The 19,080-nt window shown below is 41.2% G+C and overlaps 2 protein-coding genes and 1 long non-coding RNA gene across 3 annotated transcripts in view; 2 read left to right on the forward strand and 1 right to left on the reverse strand.

The window, feature by feature from the left end:
- The window catches only part of LOC113662805 (C-type lectin domain family 6 member A-like), a 229,774-nt gene that overhangs the window by 10,901 nt on the left and 199,793 nt on the right, over window positions 1–19,080 (forward strand). The window lies entirely within an intron of this gene.
- Window positions 6,048–7,786, forward strand: LOC113659008. The gene is made up of 3 exons (XR_003444537.2): window positions 6,048–6,627; window positions 6,854–6,939; window positions 7,042–7,786. It is a non-coding gene; the product is annotated as an uncharacterized LOC113659008 (long non-coding RNA).
- On the reverse strand, window positions 11,500–15,398 carry LOC113659016 (C-type lectin domain family 6 member A-like). Its single transcript, XM_027171557.2, has 8 exons — window positions 15,263–15,398; window positions 15,083–15,142; window positions 14,612–14,731; window positions 14,329–14,418; window positions 14,091–14,162; window positions 12,361–12,515; window positions 12,130–12,242; window positions 11,500–11,984 (listed from the first exon to the last, which is right to left on the reverse strand). Exons 1-8 carry the CDS (start codon window positions 15,336–15,338, stop codon window positions 11,822–11,824), a joined length of 849 nt encoding a protein of 282 aa, XP_027027358.2. The 5' UTR covers window positions 15,339–15,398; the 3' UTR covers window positions 11,500–11,821.

Below are 19,080 nucleotides of genomic sequence, written 5' to 3' on the forward strand. Positions count from 1 at the left end.
ACAGCTCCGCCAAGCCCCATACTTCACGAAGCTGGACCTATGCTGCACGTATAACCTCATCCGGATCAGAGAGGGGGACGGATGGAAGACCACCTTCTCGACCTAAGCGGGCCACTGCGAATATTTAGTCATGCCGTTCGGCCTTTCGAACAGTCCAGCTATGTTTCAATCATTCATCAACAACATGTTCCGTGACATGCTAGATCGTTGGGTGATTGTATACATTGATGACATCCTAGTCTACTCCGAAACCATGGGAGACCACATCCGGCACTTGCGAGCCATACTAGAATGCCTCATCCATCACCGTCTGGCGGAGAAGTGTGAATTTCACCAGACCTCCATGTCCTTTCTAGGCTACGTCATCTCAGCCGAGGGTGTCGCCATGGATGACACCATGGTGCGTGCGGTATTACAATGGTCCCAACCGCAGAGCATTAAGAAACTACAGCCCTTCCTTGGTTTCACCAATTTCTACCGCCGCATCATCTGCGGGTTCAGCATGATCGCGGCACGCTCACATCCATGACAAAGAAGGCGCCAACTCGGCTTACCTGGTCCCCAGAAGCCGCAACAGCGTTCCAACTCCTGAAGGAAAGCTTCACCTCGGCCCCCATCCTCCACCACCCAGATCCGGACCGTCCGTTTATCGTAGAGGTAGACGCCTCTAACACAGGAATCAGAGCCGTGTTATCTCAACGCCAGGGACCGACCAACAAAATGTTCCCGTGTGTGTACTTCTCTCGGAAACTGTCCCCGATGGAGCGTAATTACGATGTGGGTGAACGCAAATTACTCGCTTTGAAAGCTGCGTTTGAGGAGTGGCGGCGCTGGCTAGAGGGCGCTCAATTCCCATTCACGGTTCTCACCGATCACCGAAATCTAGAATATCTCCGCGCTGCGAAGCGCATGAACCCGCATTCGATTCACGGTGACCTACAGACCCGGAACCAAGAACGCCAAGGCTGACGCCTTGTCCCGAATGTTCTGGGAGGCCGTCCCGGACACACCTGCCGAGCCCATCATCCCAGAAACCCACATCCTCGCCCCAATACAGTGGGATATTATGACAGAAATTACCCAGGCCAACAAGCAAATGCCACCGCCTCCAGAGTGTCCTCCATCAAAAGTCTATGTGCCCGAGAATCTACGCGCAAACCTGGAGCTCCTGCATGCCATGCTGATTCGCCGGTGGAAACCCAGACAAGCCTGCTCCCTGATCTCAGGGTCAACCCCGGCGTTGCGCACACCCTCACGTGATATATATATCAAAAATCATCATTCCGTATGATTTATATGCTGCTTTCCTCATGGAGCCCAGGAAGTCAACATTTGTTGGTATTGCTATATTTAATTTGTGGAGACACTTTAATCCCTAATGAACGATTTTGAAATGTTTTCATTATTTGTTATTCAAAGCTTTTTGAGCTTTGTTATTTCAGTTCTTTATTCAAAAGAGGGAGCAAAAGAAATAACACACAGCACATATCCATCCATCCATCCATCCATCCATCCATTTTCTACCGCTTATCCGGGGCCGGGTCACGGGTGCAGCAGTCTAAGCAGGGACGCCCAGACTTCCCTCTCCCCAGACACTTCCTCCAGCTCTTCCGGGGGAATACCGAGGCGTTCCCAGGCCAGCCAAGAGACATAGTCCCTCCAGCGTGTCCTAGGTCTTCCCCGGGGCCTCCTCCCAGAACATGCCCAGAACACCTCCCCAGGAGGCATCCACATCCTCTTGATGTGGAGGAGCAGCGGCTCTACTCTGATCTCCTCCCAAGTGACCGAGCTCCTCACCCTATCTCTAAGGGACCGCCCAGCCACCCTGCAGAGGAAACTCATTTCGGCCGCCTGTATCCAGGATCTTGTCCTTTCGGTCATGACCCAAAGCTTCCAAAGGGTAGGAACGTAGACAGACTGGTAAATAGACGGTCTTCACCACAACAGACCGGATATGTCGACCGCATTACTGCAGAAGATACACCGATCCGCCTGTCGATCTCCCGCTCCATCCTTCCCTCACTCGTGAACAAGACCCCAAGATACTTAAACTCCTTCACTTGAGACAGGAGCTCTCCACCAACCTGAATATATTCCAATATATTGTGTTTTAATCTTATATTAATGTGTTACATAGAAACATACACAAGCAAAAATAAAGCTTGTTCTCATAAAGCTCATTCCAGAAAGATCATACTGGTTAACCAGCTACACCAGCCAGCTACACCAGCTATTTTGCTTGATAACACCATGACTATGATGGCCACCCATCTATACCAGCACCATACCAGCACTGACAAGTATTATACCAGCATTATTCCAGCATGAACCAGTAAAAACCAACCTGGACCAGCATGGAATTCATGCTGGTTTATGCTGGATTTTTCAGCAGGGTAGTGAGGAAAAGGAGTCAAGATATGAAAGAATGCTACAGCTACAGAAGAAGGGGAGACAAAATGGAGGTTGCAGGCAGATGAATATGTTCATGTTCTGTAAAACAATATCAAACAAATGGAGAAACTAATGTACTTCAATAGAATTAAATCAGACTATAAATTGGCGACATACCTTATTAACATAAAAAAAATCTCAAGATCGAAAACTCCTGTCAAAGTAGCACTGTCTAGCCATGGAGATAGAGATGGAGCCAATACCGATAGAGATGGAGGCCCAGACAGGGCAGACCACGTTCGCACTGTATACAGCCAGTGATAGAGGACGAGCTGCGTTTCCTCACTGAGTGCAGCAATACACAACCATAGACACACAGGATTTTCTCACATAGGGAAAATTCTACCAGAACTCCTTTAGGATAATAATCTGGACAAGCTCTTGTATGTTTGTGGGTAAAGGAGGACATCTAACATAGAGAAAACATCAGTACAGGGAAAATGTGTTGATCTGTGAAGATTTAAATGCATGAACAGCTGAAGTAGACTTTACTAACCCTTAAGGAAATATAACCACCAGTAATAAACAAGCATGGGAAGGAAGTTCTGTTACGTATGCTGCCTGTATATCCTCAATGGTAGGCTAAGAGGGGGCTCCTTTGGTCGTTACACCTACAGCCCATCTCTTGGTAGTAATACTGTAGATTTTCTTCTCTGAGAGCATTTACAGCCAAGCAAATAACACCCATGTCAGACCACAGGCAAATCAGGCTATATGTAAAAAGAACATATTCCCAAACCTAATAAGCTGTATAACTTGAAACATTTTACAGATGGGACCAAAGCAGACTAAATTAATAATAATAATAATAATAATAATAATAATAATAATAATAATAATAATAATAATAATAATAATAATAAAACATCAATAAAAAGAAATTTAGCTATGACTGAACTCTTTTCTTGATTACTCATGTACACACAATAAAGAAGTAAATCTGGCTACAAAACATCTCATTTCCATTTCTTATATTGTGGCCCAACTGTAGAACTTGCACACTCAAAACAACCCAAATATAGTAAACAAGAAAAACGGGTCGATCTGGACTGCAGAAATAAAAGGAAAACACTAAGACACATATCCAATCAAAAACACAGAGCACCAGAAAACCAGGACTTATGCCTTCTATATTGTGAGACATTAAAGGAGTATAACCAAATACTCCAAAAGAAAAAGAAGCAGCACATCCAAAACCAAATCAACTTCATTAAAGAATCAATTAACTAAAACAAGTTTTGGGAAAATTTTAATGTATTAAATAAATAAAATAACAACAGAATTTAGGGGGCACGGTGGCTTAGTGGGTAGCACCAGGGTCGGGGTTCGATTACCGCCTCCGCCTTGTGTGTGCGGAGTTTGCATGTTCTCACCGTGCCTCTGGGGTTTCCTCCGGGTACTCCGGTTTCCTCCCCCGGTCCAAAGACATGCATGGTAGGTTGATTGGCATCTCTGGAAAATTGTCCGTAGTGTGTGATTGTGTGAGTGAATGAGTGCCCTGCGATGTCCAGGGTGTATCCTGCCTTGATGCCCGATGATGCCTGAGATAGGCATAGGCTCCCCGTGACCCGAGGTAGTTCGGATAAAGCGGCGGAAAATGAATGAATGAATGAACAACAGAATTTAGCCTTTCAAGATGGATATGTTTGAGTAAAACATATTAGGAGCCTTTAACAAAAAACAAAAAAGAAAATAATGAAATCCTAAACAAAATTATTACCCAAACTAAGAGAATTAAAACCCAAGAAAGTCGGTACCTGATGGAATTTTGAAACACTCAAACACACAAATTATAAATTCACACAGGCCACACTAAAACTATTCAATCTAATTCTCAGTGTAGGTCACTTCCCTGAGATCTGGAATCAAGGACTCATAAGCCCCATGTTTTTAAATGGAGATAAATTAGACCCTGAGAACAGTAGGCTGGGGAAAGTTTTCTGCAGCATCATAAACTCCAGAATTATAGACTTACAGAGCACAGTGTCTTAAGCAAAAGATTCTGTTCTGGTTCTGTTGTCTCTCGCTAGAGATGAACTACAACAGCATCTATATCTCTGCATGAAAAGTTCTGTCAGACCTGGGCCCTGACAGTCAACCACCATAAGACCTCCTCTGTCTCCGCATCCTGTGGCTTACTAACCCATCCTACTCTGACCTCACCAAAACACTACAGTCTCTGGACCAATGTGGGTTATAACAAAAAGAGAAAGTAAAATACATCAATTATTGGACAGAACTGACTAAATCTCAAATAAAACTCAAAACCTATCTGGCCCAAAATCAACAATTCGCTGTGGCAACCTACCTAAGCCCCCCGACACTGAGGAAGACCCTGAGTAAACGCAGGCTGAGAGAGAGCACAGGCTGGCTGTAGAACAGGGCCAATACAAACAAACCTGGAGCTGTAGAGAAGCCTGACTGCGCTCACACTGTGTCCTCAGAGCTACAGAGACAGAGCTACATCTTCTAACCAACTGCAACAAATATACAGAAATACATCAACTTTACCTCCAGTCGTTTGGAGACATCTTCACTGGGTTTCGGAAGAAACTCGACGGGTTGGGCAAGAAGAGGGAGCATAGTGATAAGAATAAAATATTATTAGTGTCATTATGACAAAACACAAAGCATCAGTGAGCCTCAGTCATTACAGCTGTTATTTTGGTGATTAATTTAATCAAATTTCATCTTAAATCACTCGCTTTTAAGAGACTTTGTGCTTTTAAAGTCTCTAAAATTAAGTCGCACTTCTGCAGATGTTTCTTCACCACACAAATGTACACAGCTGATTTACACTCATTAATTCATTTAAACCTATTATTTTAATACAAATACTTTCTTGTATACACAAAACTTCTGACAAATACAAAAAAACTCCCCAGAATACAGACACTTTACTCTCGTTACCCTTTATACCTCTGTACTGCTGCAGCAGCTGTTAATGCTAGAAACTTTAGGCTCAGATTTCACCTGAGCAACAGCTACAAACTTAATGTCTGAACGTAAATAATGTATGAAAGTAATAAGTATGAGGAAATGTTGGAAATATAGAGAACATGCTAACAAAGGTTAACATTACAACTTTACTTTTAAGTGTGTGTGGGGTGAGTGTTGAGTGGGGTGTGTGTCACTGGTGATGATTACAGTTAAATGTATTTGTTCTGGATTCATGAAATGACATCTCTCTCTTTTCTAACACTTCTTGCAGATCCTTGTTGTTGAGAGACTGACAGCAAACACCTTCCAATGTTGTAGCTTTGCATTCGAGTCTGTCTGAAATGTTTTACACTAGTTTTAACAGGATTGTGTTCTATTATGATGATACTTGACAGCAGGGGCGGTTCTAGACCTTTTTTAGGGAGCACTCTGCTGTCTCCCGTGCGCGCCCTGCCTACTAGGAGCTCAGCATACTGACTACACACACCTGACACTCATTTACACACTCATTAAACCACCTATATATATAGGGAGAGTGTGTGACGGGATTGTGTGTGTGTATATATATATATATATATATATATACACACACACACACACACACACACACACACACTCACTCACACTCCCGTCACACACACACACACACACTCACACTCACACTCCCGTCACACACTCTCCCCGTCCTTTATTATCCGTACTGCTTCCGGAGTGTCACCGAGTCCATTACGTTCTCCCGTTTCCAGCACAGTGCCGCGATTCTCCTACGCGCCCGTTTACTTTCTTTTACGGACTGCCTCTCGTCTTCACAGGACATAGTGGGCCGCGCCTTCTGAGCGCACCACCGGATTATCCCTGCGTTGCTCCGCAGGTATTTGTTTTGGCTTCGCCTTTGAGTTTGTATTAAACTGTTTTCACTGCTACTTCTGCTTCCGCATAACAGTAGCAGGCAAAGCTCAAAGTTGTAAACACTCATCAAATTGCACTTTATGGTGATTTGGAAGAGTGGTGAAAGAGATTTAATGTGCTTCCATTTTTTTTGACTGAATCGCTTTATGACTTTCTTTACTATATGTAGTAGGGTCAGTAGGGGGTGCCGTTGAGCTATTTTACCTCATTGCCTTACCCGCAGCTGGGTGGATTTGCCTTTATATACGCCACTTCCGGCGGATACGGCGCGCTGTTTAATTGTTTGGCGTGCATGTGGTTGCTCGTCGCTGGAAGGACAAAGTGTTGGTAGGTCTTTTTTTAAATAGTATTTAAGAGAGTTGGATGTGTTCATTGATTTATTAATTTTTTTGTTACTAGTATGTTCTGGGTATTGCTGTAAACTGTATTCAGTTATTACACTCTACTTATTGGATGCTGCATGTGAGTTTATTCATTAAAATAAATGATGGCATATAATGAGTTATATCCAGAACGGGATTCGGGTGTAACGATCCTTTTTTCCTTTGTTTAGTTAATTTTATATATGTGGCGTGCATGCTGCTGTTACCTATACTGGTCGAGAGTGGTGAACACTGAGATTTGTGCAGCACGCTGCATGTAAGTGCATATTGTGAAATAAGATCTCTTATACCCAGAATAAGACTGGTTTTGTGTAATTTTTCTTTTCTTGTTCTAGTCTATTTTATGTGTGCATTTTAGATATTGTTGACGGTTAATACTGACGGTGAACGCTGAAAAGACCCATAGGCTGCAGTGTTTTGTGCTAAACGCGAGGCTGCAGCAACTTTCCGGTGGGTCTGGTATGCAGTACAAGAAACTGTAAAATGGTATGTTTAATTGATTTGTGTAATATGGAGATTTTAATGATGATAATAATAAATTTGTTTTTAGATGGGTTTAAGATGTATTGTGAAGCATTGTTTTAGCTAGAGATTGCATAATATGTTTATTTGGAATTATGTAATGGTGCTGTGTAACATGGGTTGGTGTTGTATTTGAGAATGTAATTTTATGTTGTCGTCTTTTTTTTTTTTTTTTTTTATAGAGTGCTATGTGCTCGTGGTCCTGTTGATCACTGTTTTCCCTACCTTTATTTTTTTGTATAGTTTGTTTATTGGCTTGGAAGCTGATTGTTATTTTTGTTTGTTTGATTTATTTGCTATCGGCCCATAGTTACCTTGTCTCCTTACTGATTTAGAGCGCTCTTAACAAAAGTAGTACAAATACTACATCAGGTTGTGTACTGTTTATGACGATCGGAGGGGGGGTTACTCACTATTAATTGTACAAGTGTGGTGTGTTGTGTGGGTTTTGTACTTTGGTATCGGCTTTGTTTCTTTTTCTTTTCTTTTTTTTTTTTTGAATTGTATTGTGAAGTGGCTAACCCCTCGGTAGAAGTAACCTTTGTGCACGTATGCTGGTTTAGGTCCTTAGTATGATTGAGTTAAGAGAGTGAGAAAAAACAGTTAATAAATGTGTTGATTTAATGCAGTATTGGTCTGAGTAACTTCATTTATTTGAATAACTGTGCGGGAAGCCCTTTGTGGGATCTCCTACCCATGTAAATTGGAGTGGCGTAGTCACTGACAATTAGTTACCTATTTGACTCGGTCACCTATATTTTGCCTAAATATACTCAGTGCTGGGGGGCATGCGGTGGCTTAGTGGTTAGCACGTTTGCCTCACACCTCCAGGATTGGGGGTTTGATTCCCGCCTCCGCCTTGTGTGTGTGGAGTTTGCATGTTCTCCCCGTGCCTCGGGGGTTTCCTCCGGGTACTCCGGTTTCCTCCCCCGGTCCAAAGACGTGCATGGTAGGTTGATTGGTATCTCTGGAAAATTGTCTGTAGTGTGTGATTGCGTGTGTGTGTGTGCCCTGAGGTGGGTTGGCACTCCGTCCAGGGTGTATCCTGCCTTGATGCCCAAAGACGCTGGAGATAGGCACAGGCTCCCCGTGACCCGAGAAGTCCGGATAAGCGGTAGAAAATGAATGAATGAATATACTCAGTGTTATATTTATATACATTGTTTTAAGCATAAATCTTTTGGGATCACTATTTATAACTGTGTAGTTGAGTGAATAATCATAGAGAATAATGGTGTGGGCTTAAACATTTGGTGCGTGTGCGAGAGAGAGATTTGTCAGGCAGATGGCAGCACTTTCACACACTTGCTCCTCTAAGTGTTTAGTGATTGTTGAAGTGATGAGCTGGCAAATCCAGAGTGTGCATGAGTCACGTCTTTACTCACACGGTGCGGTGATAAACTCATCTCATATTACACCAAGTACGATTATTCATAATCAGCCTTTAGTATTACCATAAGAATCTCTGTCCAGCAGGAGATGTTAAAAAGCAGAGAGTGAGTTCACAGAGCGGGTTCAAAAGTGCTTGTTTAGGCCCAGTGTGGACCTGAGCTCTGGAAAAATAAGACATTTCAGTTGTCTACAAAACATATTTAGGGGACATCTGGAGTGAGTAATCTGTGCACTTAAAGAAGAATTGTACATCATATGAGAAGGTGATGATGCCGAGTAGAAGGTGTGTATCGCTGGAGGAACTTTTGGTCAGATAAGAAACTTCAACAAAGACGCACCATGGCTTTTTGCCAATAGGTTTTTTTTCTGTGTCCATGGCTGAGGTCATCTTTTAACGGCCAAATATCATTCCACTAATCAAGAACACAAGTTCCAAGAGATGAAAAAAGACATGTTGTTGATCCACAGCAAAACCTAAGGGTACATTGATTGGTGACCTGCCAACAAAAATCCCATTATTTATTGCAGCATCATCACAGTCAGCTCAGGCCTATAAGTGCTCCAATCTGATTGGACAGTTTTTTGTTTTGTTTTTTACACAAACACACAGCACTCCAGCATGTCAGATTTATATGCAAATGAAAAATATTGTAAATTTCTTTTGTTATTAATAATCCAGTGCATGAATTTTATGAACATTGATATTGGTTTCTATATTTATTGCCTCGAAACATTAATTACTGCTGTTTGTCTGGGAGAGAATGGAGGGCCTTAATGATGAAAAGAAGTCCTACACAACAGACTGTTTTGCATCGCTGGTCAGGAAAGACATAAACAATAAAAACATGTATTCAGAATGAAGTGGGATATGATTTAATCAATCTAATTCTTTGTGACATAACCATACATGAGGCTGGGGATCAATTTGCAGTATTTAATAAACACGATCGTGACAGGCAGGGTCAAACAACAGCAGAGACAGTAACGTAGGCAAGGCAAAGAAGTCGAGAATAACAGGCAGAAAGGTCAGGGCAGGCGTCAAACAATGGGGAACAGAGGTACAGAAACAGATCAAAACACAGGCAAGCATACACGGACAGAAAACGCTTGATTGTAAGCATTGCGCAGGTCCAGCTTGGTGAAATATCGGGCCTTGCGCAGTTGTTCGAGAGCTGACGGAACAAATGGGAGTGGATAACGAAACTTAACGGTCAGTTCATTTAGAGCCCGATAATCAATGCAGGGACAGAGCCCTCCATCCTTTTTCTTCACAAAGAAGAAGCCTGACGAAGCAGGCGATACTGAATGCCGAATAAATCCCTTCTTCAACTCCTCCTCAATGTACTTATTCATGGCCTCGGTTTCGGGTTGTGACAGCGGAAAGATCCTGCCCCTGGGTGGAGTGGCGTTCGGCAGAAGCTCAATGCAGCAGTCACTGGATTGATGAGGCGGCAACTTGGTGGCTTTGACCTTGTTAAAGGCCTCCGCGATATCATGGTACTCGGCTGGCAGGCCGGGAACGGCCGGAGAGTCAGGCATGGTGATGGCTGAGTTAAGCTGGAACCGTAATTCGGAGGGTTTGCAATGCTGAGTGCAGGTTTTGTCCCAGGAAATAATCTCACGCTCTCTCCAGGAGATGACAGGGTCGTGGCGCTGCAGCCACGGCAGGTCCAAAATCAGTGGGTGACGTGGAGATGTCATCACGAGGAAGCAAATGGTTTCACTATGAGACAGGCCCACTTGCAGCTCGACCTCCTCAGTGGTGAACTGGATTCGTCCCTTTCCAAGCGGTCGCCCGTCTATCGCCTCCAATCCCAAGGGTGAGGCGCACCTGGTCATAGGGATGGCCTTAGCCTTAGCGAACTCCTCCGAGATAAAATTTCCTGCAGCGCCGGAGTCGATGAATGCCACCAGACTCAACTCCTCCCCCTGGACCTTAGTCGTACATCAAATTGAGCACAATTCTGCGATCGGGGAGTGAACACGTTCAAACTCACCAGGTTGTCTCGGCTACTGTGTGGTCTGGTGGGGCAGGCTGGTAGCAGACCTCCCACAGTATAGACAGATTTGCTGACGGACGCTGTGTGCTCTATCCTCAGGCGTCGCTCCGAGCTGCGTGGATGTGGAATTCTCGTATGACCGGATGCGTGAGGGCGGTCGTCGGGCTCTCATTAGATTGTCCACCTGGATGGACAGCTCCACAAAAGCTGATAAATCTCTCCCTTCGTCGCGGCAAGAGTAAGAAACTCGAGAGTAATCCGAGGCAGTACGGTCTGCTTGAGCCAGGTTCAGTAGGCGCTTCTCTGCACTCTCTCCTCCCGCAGGATGCTCGAACATGCTGCGGAACTGAGTCAGGAAGTGCTGGAAGGAGGGGAGCGTGGTGCCATCCTCTCCCCCTATCGCGGTGGCCCACTCTAGCGCTCTCCCAGTGAGAAGGGTGCAGACAAATGCGGTGCGGCTGGCATCAGTGGGGTAGAGGAAAGGTTGCTGTGTCACAAAGAGTGAGCACTGCATCAGGATGCCCCGACATTGCGCTGGGTTGCCGTTGAACTTCTCCGGGAAAGCCAGCCGTGGATTAGCGGCCGTGAGAGCGGTGGACGAGGGAGCCAGTGGAATCGCCCTCTGGTGGCGCTCGGGAGATGCGGTAGGTACGGTATTTATGACATAAAGTCAGCCTTGTGTTGTGTTACTTCAGTTTTATTTTAATGTCTCCTGTTACTATTAACATCAAGGTTGTTCGCACAGTGGGTCTTCTGTTATATTACTCTGGTGTCTGAACATTCTGAGGTGAAGCTTCGGATCATCCTCAAATCGACTCTAGGTGACTACCCCAGAGTACTTTTTTAGAGAAGATGAACAGAAGGAAATTTAAAGTGATGAAATGAACAATATAACAAATCAGTTTTTCCCCAGACTTGTACAATTTTATTTAATTTCTTTATTCAAAGCAACATAAGGTTACATCTAGCTTCAGCTAACATAATCTGGACACACTTCATTCATAAAATAGACACATGTTCATCCCTACAGTACAAATTTAAGATTTCCACAGGCAGAAGGAGAAAATCCACACATGATCCAAGTATGAAAAATGAAAAAAGAAACTATAGATAAACTTAACATTAGCTGTTTTACAATGTCAAACATTTATAGTCAACAACCAAGAACTTTCCTGCATTCATAAAAACAAGTGTTTGCAGACTCAAATGTTAGTGAAAAATCTTTTACTTTTCACAGATGCACTTTTTGATTGTACTACAAGAAGCATCAAACCATGTATGCATGTTACCATTTGCATCCCCCAGAGCAGCACAATTCTCTCCAGAAGGGTCCATCTTTTTCCAGTTATCGGGCTCCCTTGCTCCCCCTGGAGAACTAAACCAGAACCTACATAGAATTAAATTTGTAATTAGTTAGTTTCTTAAACAATTATTTCATTTCATGCAAAAAATCAAAAAAAAAAACAAACCTAGACCTAAAAACAGAACAGTAAAATGAGTTTATAGACTGTGTGAGTGAACACTGTCCTTACGTTACACCTGTCTCCTTTAAAGGCTTGTTGTTCACCCACATCCACTGTCCTTCAGTCTCCAAGTCATTCAAACCAATCCAGTGTGTTTCTCCAATTTGTGAAACTACAAAATTCTAATATAGAACATAAATCACATAAAGCTTACACCTGTAATCAATTCAAGTGAAATGGAGACCAAAAATGTAATTTTATCTGAAAAACTGAAAAGAAAAGAAGCTCTACACTTCAAACCTGTTCAGTTTGGCTGGTTATAATCACCAGGTGGCCTCCTTTCTCCACACAGTAATCTCTACTTTGCTCCCAGTTCAGTTTAAAACTGGAGAAGTAGTAACACTTTAAACCAAGAGACTTCCATCCTTCCTCACATTGTCCATTGTTTTTATTTGCTGTTTGTCAAGACAAGATGAAAATCAGACTTTGGGTAATATATTTGCATACTCTATATTGCATGACTTTGCTTGTTTGTATAATCATATACAGTAGCTATAACATTATCATGACATTATATTAGTAATAAAAATGATGCATTTAAATAATGTATTGCTATAATAAAATTCTGATGCAACAAATTAATATGCTACAAATAATTGAAATGTGCAATTTAAGACGAAAGTAAAGACCAATTAAAAAATGTCCCAAAATATGAAACATACTTTGTCAAATTACCATGAAAATACAGTATAGTCAAATATCTGTCTGTCTGTGCCATAAATTTTGTTAATTCTGCCTTAACATGCAAATGGACTTCAATGACATTCCCTTTATCTGTTGTGTTTAATTTGGAGTTGTCCAACCCTTTGAAGCTCTAATAGCATCAACACTTATGTGAAGGCTTTCCACAAGGTTTTTGTTTGTGTTTATAAGAGTGTTGACCATTCCTCTAGAAGTGCATTGGTGAGGTCAGACACTGATGTTGGATGAGAAGTCTTGGCTTGCAGTCTCCACACTAATTCTGTCAGTACTCAGCCCGGACTTTGGCCATGTGCTTCTGTTTGTTCTGTGTTGCGTGTCTCCGCTACCCATGTCTCGTCCTCCCCGCATGAGTACACCTGTACATCATGTGTTTAACTTTTATTAGTATTTAGTCAAGCCGCATTGCCTTGAGCATGCGGAGTCCATGTTGTCGTCATCTGTCTTTCTATGTCGTCTTGCACTCCAGACGCCGTGGGAGAGGTCTACAGTACCTGGTGGACTGGAAGGGATATGGCCCTAAGGAACACTCCTGGGTTCCGGCACGCCACATCTTGGACCCGGACCTCATCTCCCAGTTCCATCATGAACACCCTGACCAGCCAGGTGGGACGTTGTGAGACGTCGCTGACGAATTCATCTTAAAGGTGTTCTGTTGGGATGAGACCTAGATTCTGTTCAGGCCAGTCAAGTTCCTCTACACCAAACTCACTCATCCATGTCATGTTGGAACAGAAAGGGGCCATCCCCAAACTCTTCCCACAAAGTTGGAAACAGGAAATTATCCAGAATGTCTTGGTATGTTGAAGCATTAAGAGTTCCTTTCACTGGAAATAAGGGGACAAGCACAACCCCTATAAAACAACCCCACACCATAATCCTCTCTACCAAACTTTACACTTGGCACAATGCAGTCAGTTAAGTACGATTCTCCTGGCAACCGTTAAGCCCAGACTCATCCATCTGATTTCCAGGCAGGGAAGTGTGATTTGTCACTCCAGAGAAAATGTCCTCACTGCGTCTGACGCTTTGCATTGCACTTGGTGATGTAAAGCATGGTTGCAGCTGCTCAGACATGAAAAGCCATTCCATGAAGCACTCTATGCACTGTTGTTGAGCTAATCTGAAGGCCACACAAAGACTGGAGGTCCGTAGCTATGGACTCTGCAGAAAGTTGGTGAGTTCTGCGTACTGTGCACCTCAGCATGTGCTGAACCTGCTGAATTCCCAGCTATCTACAGTATCTACCCACAGTGATGAGAGAATCTTACCACTGCATGCAGTGAGATTTTCCTGAACTTGCAGGTGCTTCACTGTCAGTGCTTCATACAGTTTTTCTAGCTCTAAAGAGAATAAACCAAAATAAATAAATATTAATACGAAAGGGGGCAGTTAATAGAATTACTAGTCGAAAGCAAGAAGCACAAAACTGTTGGGTTTTTAATCAACATATACACTGCAGCTACAGCAAACTATTAAAGGAAACAGGAAGCTTTTATAAACACTTACCCTTGGCTTCATGTTCCTGTGTCATCAGTGTTTCAGTAACATTAGAATACTGTTCACTTAATATCTCATATGAAACCACTTTATTGTGATCTGTTGAAGAAAAATACTCAGGGTTAAATGAATTCACAGAGCAATAAAAACTAAATGTATAATTAAGTAAAGAAATATAAGTTTTTCATGCTAGGATGAATTCATCTCACTTGATGGATCAAAGGAGACACTTTTATTATGATTTGATGTTTGAGAACACAGATAAAGTTAATAAGCACAACTTAACACTTACAAAGGATCCCTACAACACAGAGTGTTAATAAAACACCAAGTATTAGGAGGAGACCAAAAGCAGATCTGAAGATCTTTCCTGGTTTCTTCTTGTCTTTCAGCTCATTGCAGTCAGAGATATCTGAGAGAAAAGAGTTCGTTATTTCATACATCTTTGTTTTAGAGTCAGATCTAGACCCACTGTATTATGGAGTTATGCTTTTTCCATTATTAGTTTGATAAAATATAGATAATTAGATTAGATATTTTTAATAGGTTACATTAGATTTAACCCATTATAAATATTTATATGTAATATTTATATAAAAACTTTGCATCCCGAAATCCTGGTTACTTGTTACCTGGTTACTAGTGTTATGTGACATAACATTAGTCTGAATTGTTTTTTCTTTTTTTTTATGTTTTTGTCGTCGTCATTCACTAACCTCACTAGTTCTCAGTATCAGTATTTAATCACCAGACAAACACGTACCTGAATTTTTCAGCTCTGCACGATAATCTTCTGTATTCACATAAATATCATCCTCTGTGTCTGATAACGAGCAGACACAATAATATTGTCATTTACAACACTTCATGTAAACGATACCAAACATAACCATCAAACATGTATTTAAATATTTTTACATGTATAAACATTTCAGATATCTACCTGTTGGAGAGTGATAGTTTTCACTACTTTCCATTTTGCAGAGATCAAAACTTATATCTTCATAGACAGCTTGCATTTCTGGACCTCGCTATTGCTTCACATCACATGAAATGAGTGACTTCTGCTTGATAGTGTGATCTCAGGTTAAGCCTCTTGGTCTCAGCCTCAGTTCACACTAGCAAGCAGAATTAATTTATGTATTTTTTTCTTCCTGAACTTGCTGATGATCCACCTTCTGTTACTCATACAGTTTTTCATTCTCTATGGCAAAAGATAATCATTTCTGATAAAAGGGTTAATATGACAATAAACCAGGAAAAAATTGAGGCACACAAACCTCAAATCTAGTTTTCCTGGTGTTACTCCTCAACAGAAAGTCACCAAGTGAACAGGAAAAGACCACTTTACAGACCCTCTAATTTTATTCCATCCTGCAAGTTTTATTTTTCATTCTGCACCCTTTTATATGTACAAACAAAACTGCATGAAAAGGTTATATTAAGCTTTAAAAACTCTAATGCATTTACAAACAAGGAAATAAGCAAACACAGTATTATACTGAGGGGGGGCACGGTGGCTTAGTGGGTAGCACGTTCGCCTCACACCTCCAGGGTTGGGGTTCGATTCGCACCTCCGCCTTGTGTGTGCGGAGTTTGCATGTTCTCCCCGTGCCTCGGGGGTTTCCTCCGGGTACTCCGGTTTCCTCCCCCAGTCCAAAGTCATGCATGCTAGGTTGATTGGCATCTCTGGAAAAATTGTCTGTAGTGTGTGATTGCATGAGTGAATGAGAGTGTGTGTGCCCTGCGATGGGTTGGCACTCCGGCCAGGGTGTACCCTGCCTTGATGCCCGATGACGCCTGAGATAGGCACAGGCTCCCCGTGACCCGAGGTAGTTCGGATAAAGCGGTAGAAAATGAGTGAGAGTGAGTATTATACTGAATCAATAGTAAATTTAAATATATCATACTGTACAATATGATGTGTGTGATATTAAAGAAGTTGCTAAGCTTAATACAGGGCTCTCAAGTGTCACGCATTTCTATCTTTTGATACGCTCTCCCGCCACACATTGTATTTCTCATGCAGAAAAACTTTTTGACTATCATATATTTAATATGCCGCAGTGCCCAAAATGTATCTGTCCGCACTGCTGTTTCTATGGAACCGGGCAGGATCCAAGTGCGTCTCCGCTGGAGTTCGTAGACGAGCCTGACACTTATCAGACAGTCAAAAAAAAGAGGCTACACAATAGGCAATCATAAAATAGCACGATTGTATCTGCGTAAGATTAACGCAACAGCCATTGAAAAAAAGCATATTCAAATAGAGTATTTTCGATGGTCGGTTTGAACAAAACCTCAACACGAAACAGCTTGTCTCTGGACGGGACATTCCCTAAAAATGGCTGGGCCGAACTGTTTTAAATGGGAGCAACATTACAAATGATAAAGGAGTCCAAAAAGGCAATAAACACAATAAACACCACCAATCATACTCTCTCTCTCTCACACACACACTCACACACACGCACTCAAATTAATAAATCCTGTCAGGTTAGCTCATGTTAGTTAGCTAGTTTGTGTTAGCAGTAAGAATTTATGGTGGGTATATACAGTGTAATATATATATAATCTTATATTAGACAGTTAAAAAAAACTTCACTACATTTTGTACTGTGTTTCTTTGTATATGTGACAAATGAAATGTGAATTAGCTAAAAAGTGTTTGTATGGAGACTTTTGGGACATGATGAAGACCAACAGCTGGCTGCTGAAGCAAACAAAAACCTCAGAAATCTCTTACCAGTGGCTTTGTGTTTTAGCGCCATCAGTTCGGCTGTAGTGTTCTCGTGTCCTTCACTTAACATCTCAGTGGAAACAACTTTATTGTGATCTGTTGAACTAGAACACCAGGGCTAAACTCAGACATAGATGAATGAAAACCTTTCTAGGGGCCAAGCACCAAAGGTACATAAACATTCTGTTGTAATGTGTTGTATTTTTCTAATATAAATGGCTGGTAAATAGAATCCTTCTAATTTAACCATCAAACTATTTTATTTATTGTAATTTGAACAACAGATTAAAGTGCTATTTAATACTCACACAAGATCCCTACAGCACAGAGTGATGCTAAAGCTCCAAGCAGCAGAAGACCAAGAGCAGATATGATGATGTAACTAGATGAAGCTAAATATTAAACATGTTTTAGTTAATAAATAATACAAGTAGAAGTTGGATAATCAGTATAATGAGTACAAACACACACCTGTGCGTTGTTTAGTATTCAGATGTGGCTGCTGTGTGTTCACATTGTCATCATCCACTGTTTGTGATTCTAACAATTAATAATCCTTATAATTTATGATGCCTGATCATATATATTTTCAAAATCTAAAATATTTATTTAAAAATATAACAGTTTCAGATGTCTACCTGTTGGATAATTAACTTTTTCCCCGTTTCCTAACCTGTGTGTCATGTTTCATATATGCTTCATGTCTCCAGGAAATGTTGTAGGTGAATCTTTTTAAAAATGTACTATTTCAGCCTTGGACCATCCTGAAGTCACACCATTGTACAGTTGCGTACATATATTTGTCTGTTTTACAATATACCAAGACTTTTTTTTGTGGAAACCTTTTATGTGTCTGACTTCCATGGTCCCATTATGAAGATGATATAAGGAAGAAAGGAAATTAAACAGCTCTTGTTGGAGAACTGATGACTGTCCTTCTGGCAGGTTCTCCCACATTAACACAAGACATCTGGAGATAATTAGTATAATGATAAAAGAAAGAAGTAGTTGTGCATTTTCTGTCCTGTGTATTTACATAAACATTGTCCTCTCTGTGTGTGATTATGAGCATTTATATGGTGCTTATCATTTACAGCACTTGTTCAGATTTCTGCCTGTTGTAGAAAGACATTTTTAACTACTGTCTATTTTGCCATTTTTGTAGATTAAATTGAATATTTTGTTGTCATTCAGTAACCTCACTAGTTCTTCTCAGTATCAGTATTTAATCATCAAACAAACACATTTTCAGCTCTGTGCAACAGTCTTCTGTATTCACATGAACATCACCCTCTGTGTCTGATAATGAGCAGTAAAAATCTTGTCATTTACAACAATTCATGTAAACGATATCAAACATAACCATCAAACATGTATTTAAATATTTTTACATGTATAAACATTTCAGATATCTACTTGTTGGAAAGTTATAGTTTTCACTATACTGTCCATTTTGAAGAGATTAATACTCATATCTACATAGACAGCTTGCATTTCTGAACCTTGCTATTGCTTCACAACACACAAAATGAGTGACTTCTGCTTGCTGGTGTGATCTCAGGTTAAGCATCTCGGGCTCAGCCTCAGTTCAAACTATCAAGCTGAATTAATTTCTTCTTCCTGAGCTTGCTGATATTTTACCTTCAGTTCTTCATACAGTTTTTCTATCTCTATGGCAAATGTGAATAATGTGTGATACAAAATGGTTAATAGATGTTGATGATATTAAACCAGAATATATAAGAGGAATATTAAAAAATAAGAAACGCAAAACTCAACAACTGAGTTTTTTTCTCACATATAAAGTAACTGCTAACTATTAAAGTAAACAGGAAGCTCTTAAAACCACACATAACCCTTGGCTTTGTGTTCTGGGGTCATCAACATTGCAGTAACATTAGTATACTGCTCACTTAGAACACGTATTGTATTTTTCTGAGATTAATTTACAAAGAAAAATACATCAACAAGGGAATAATTTAAATTTTTGTTGTAGAAATACCTTGTAGAGGTTAAAATAA

Source organism: Tachysurus fulvidraco, unplaced genomic scaffold (genome assembly GCF_022655615.1).
Source record: "Tachysurus fulvidraco isolate hzauxx_2018 unplaced genomic scaffold, HZAU_PFXX_2.0 HiC_scaffold_51_np12, whole genome shotgun sequence".
Classification (NCBI taxonomy): Eukaryota; Metazoa; Chordata; class Actinopteri; order Siluriformes; family Bagridae; genus Tachysurus; species Tachysurus fulvidraco.

What these genes read in the sequence shown, in the direction of transcription:
- LOC113659016 (XM_027171557.2), bottom strand. Translation starts at nt 15,338, where the DNA reads ATGCAAGCTGTCTATGAAGATATAAGTTTTGATCTCTGCAAAATGGAA. An exon ending in AAACTATCACTCTCCAACAG is followed by an intron (nt 15,143 to 15,262) that starts GTAGATATCTGA and finishes GCTCGTTATCAG; the next exon opens with ACACAGAGGATGATATTTAT. An exon ending in AAATCTCACTGCATGCAGTG is followed by an intron (nt 12,516 to 14,090) that starts GTAAGATTCTCT and finishes CTTGACAAACAG; the next exon opens with CAAATAAAAACAATGGACAA.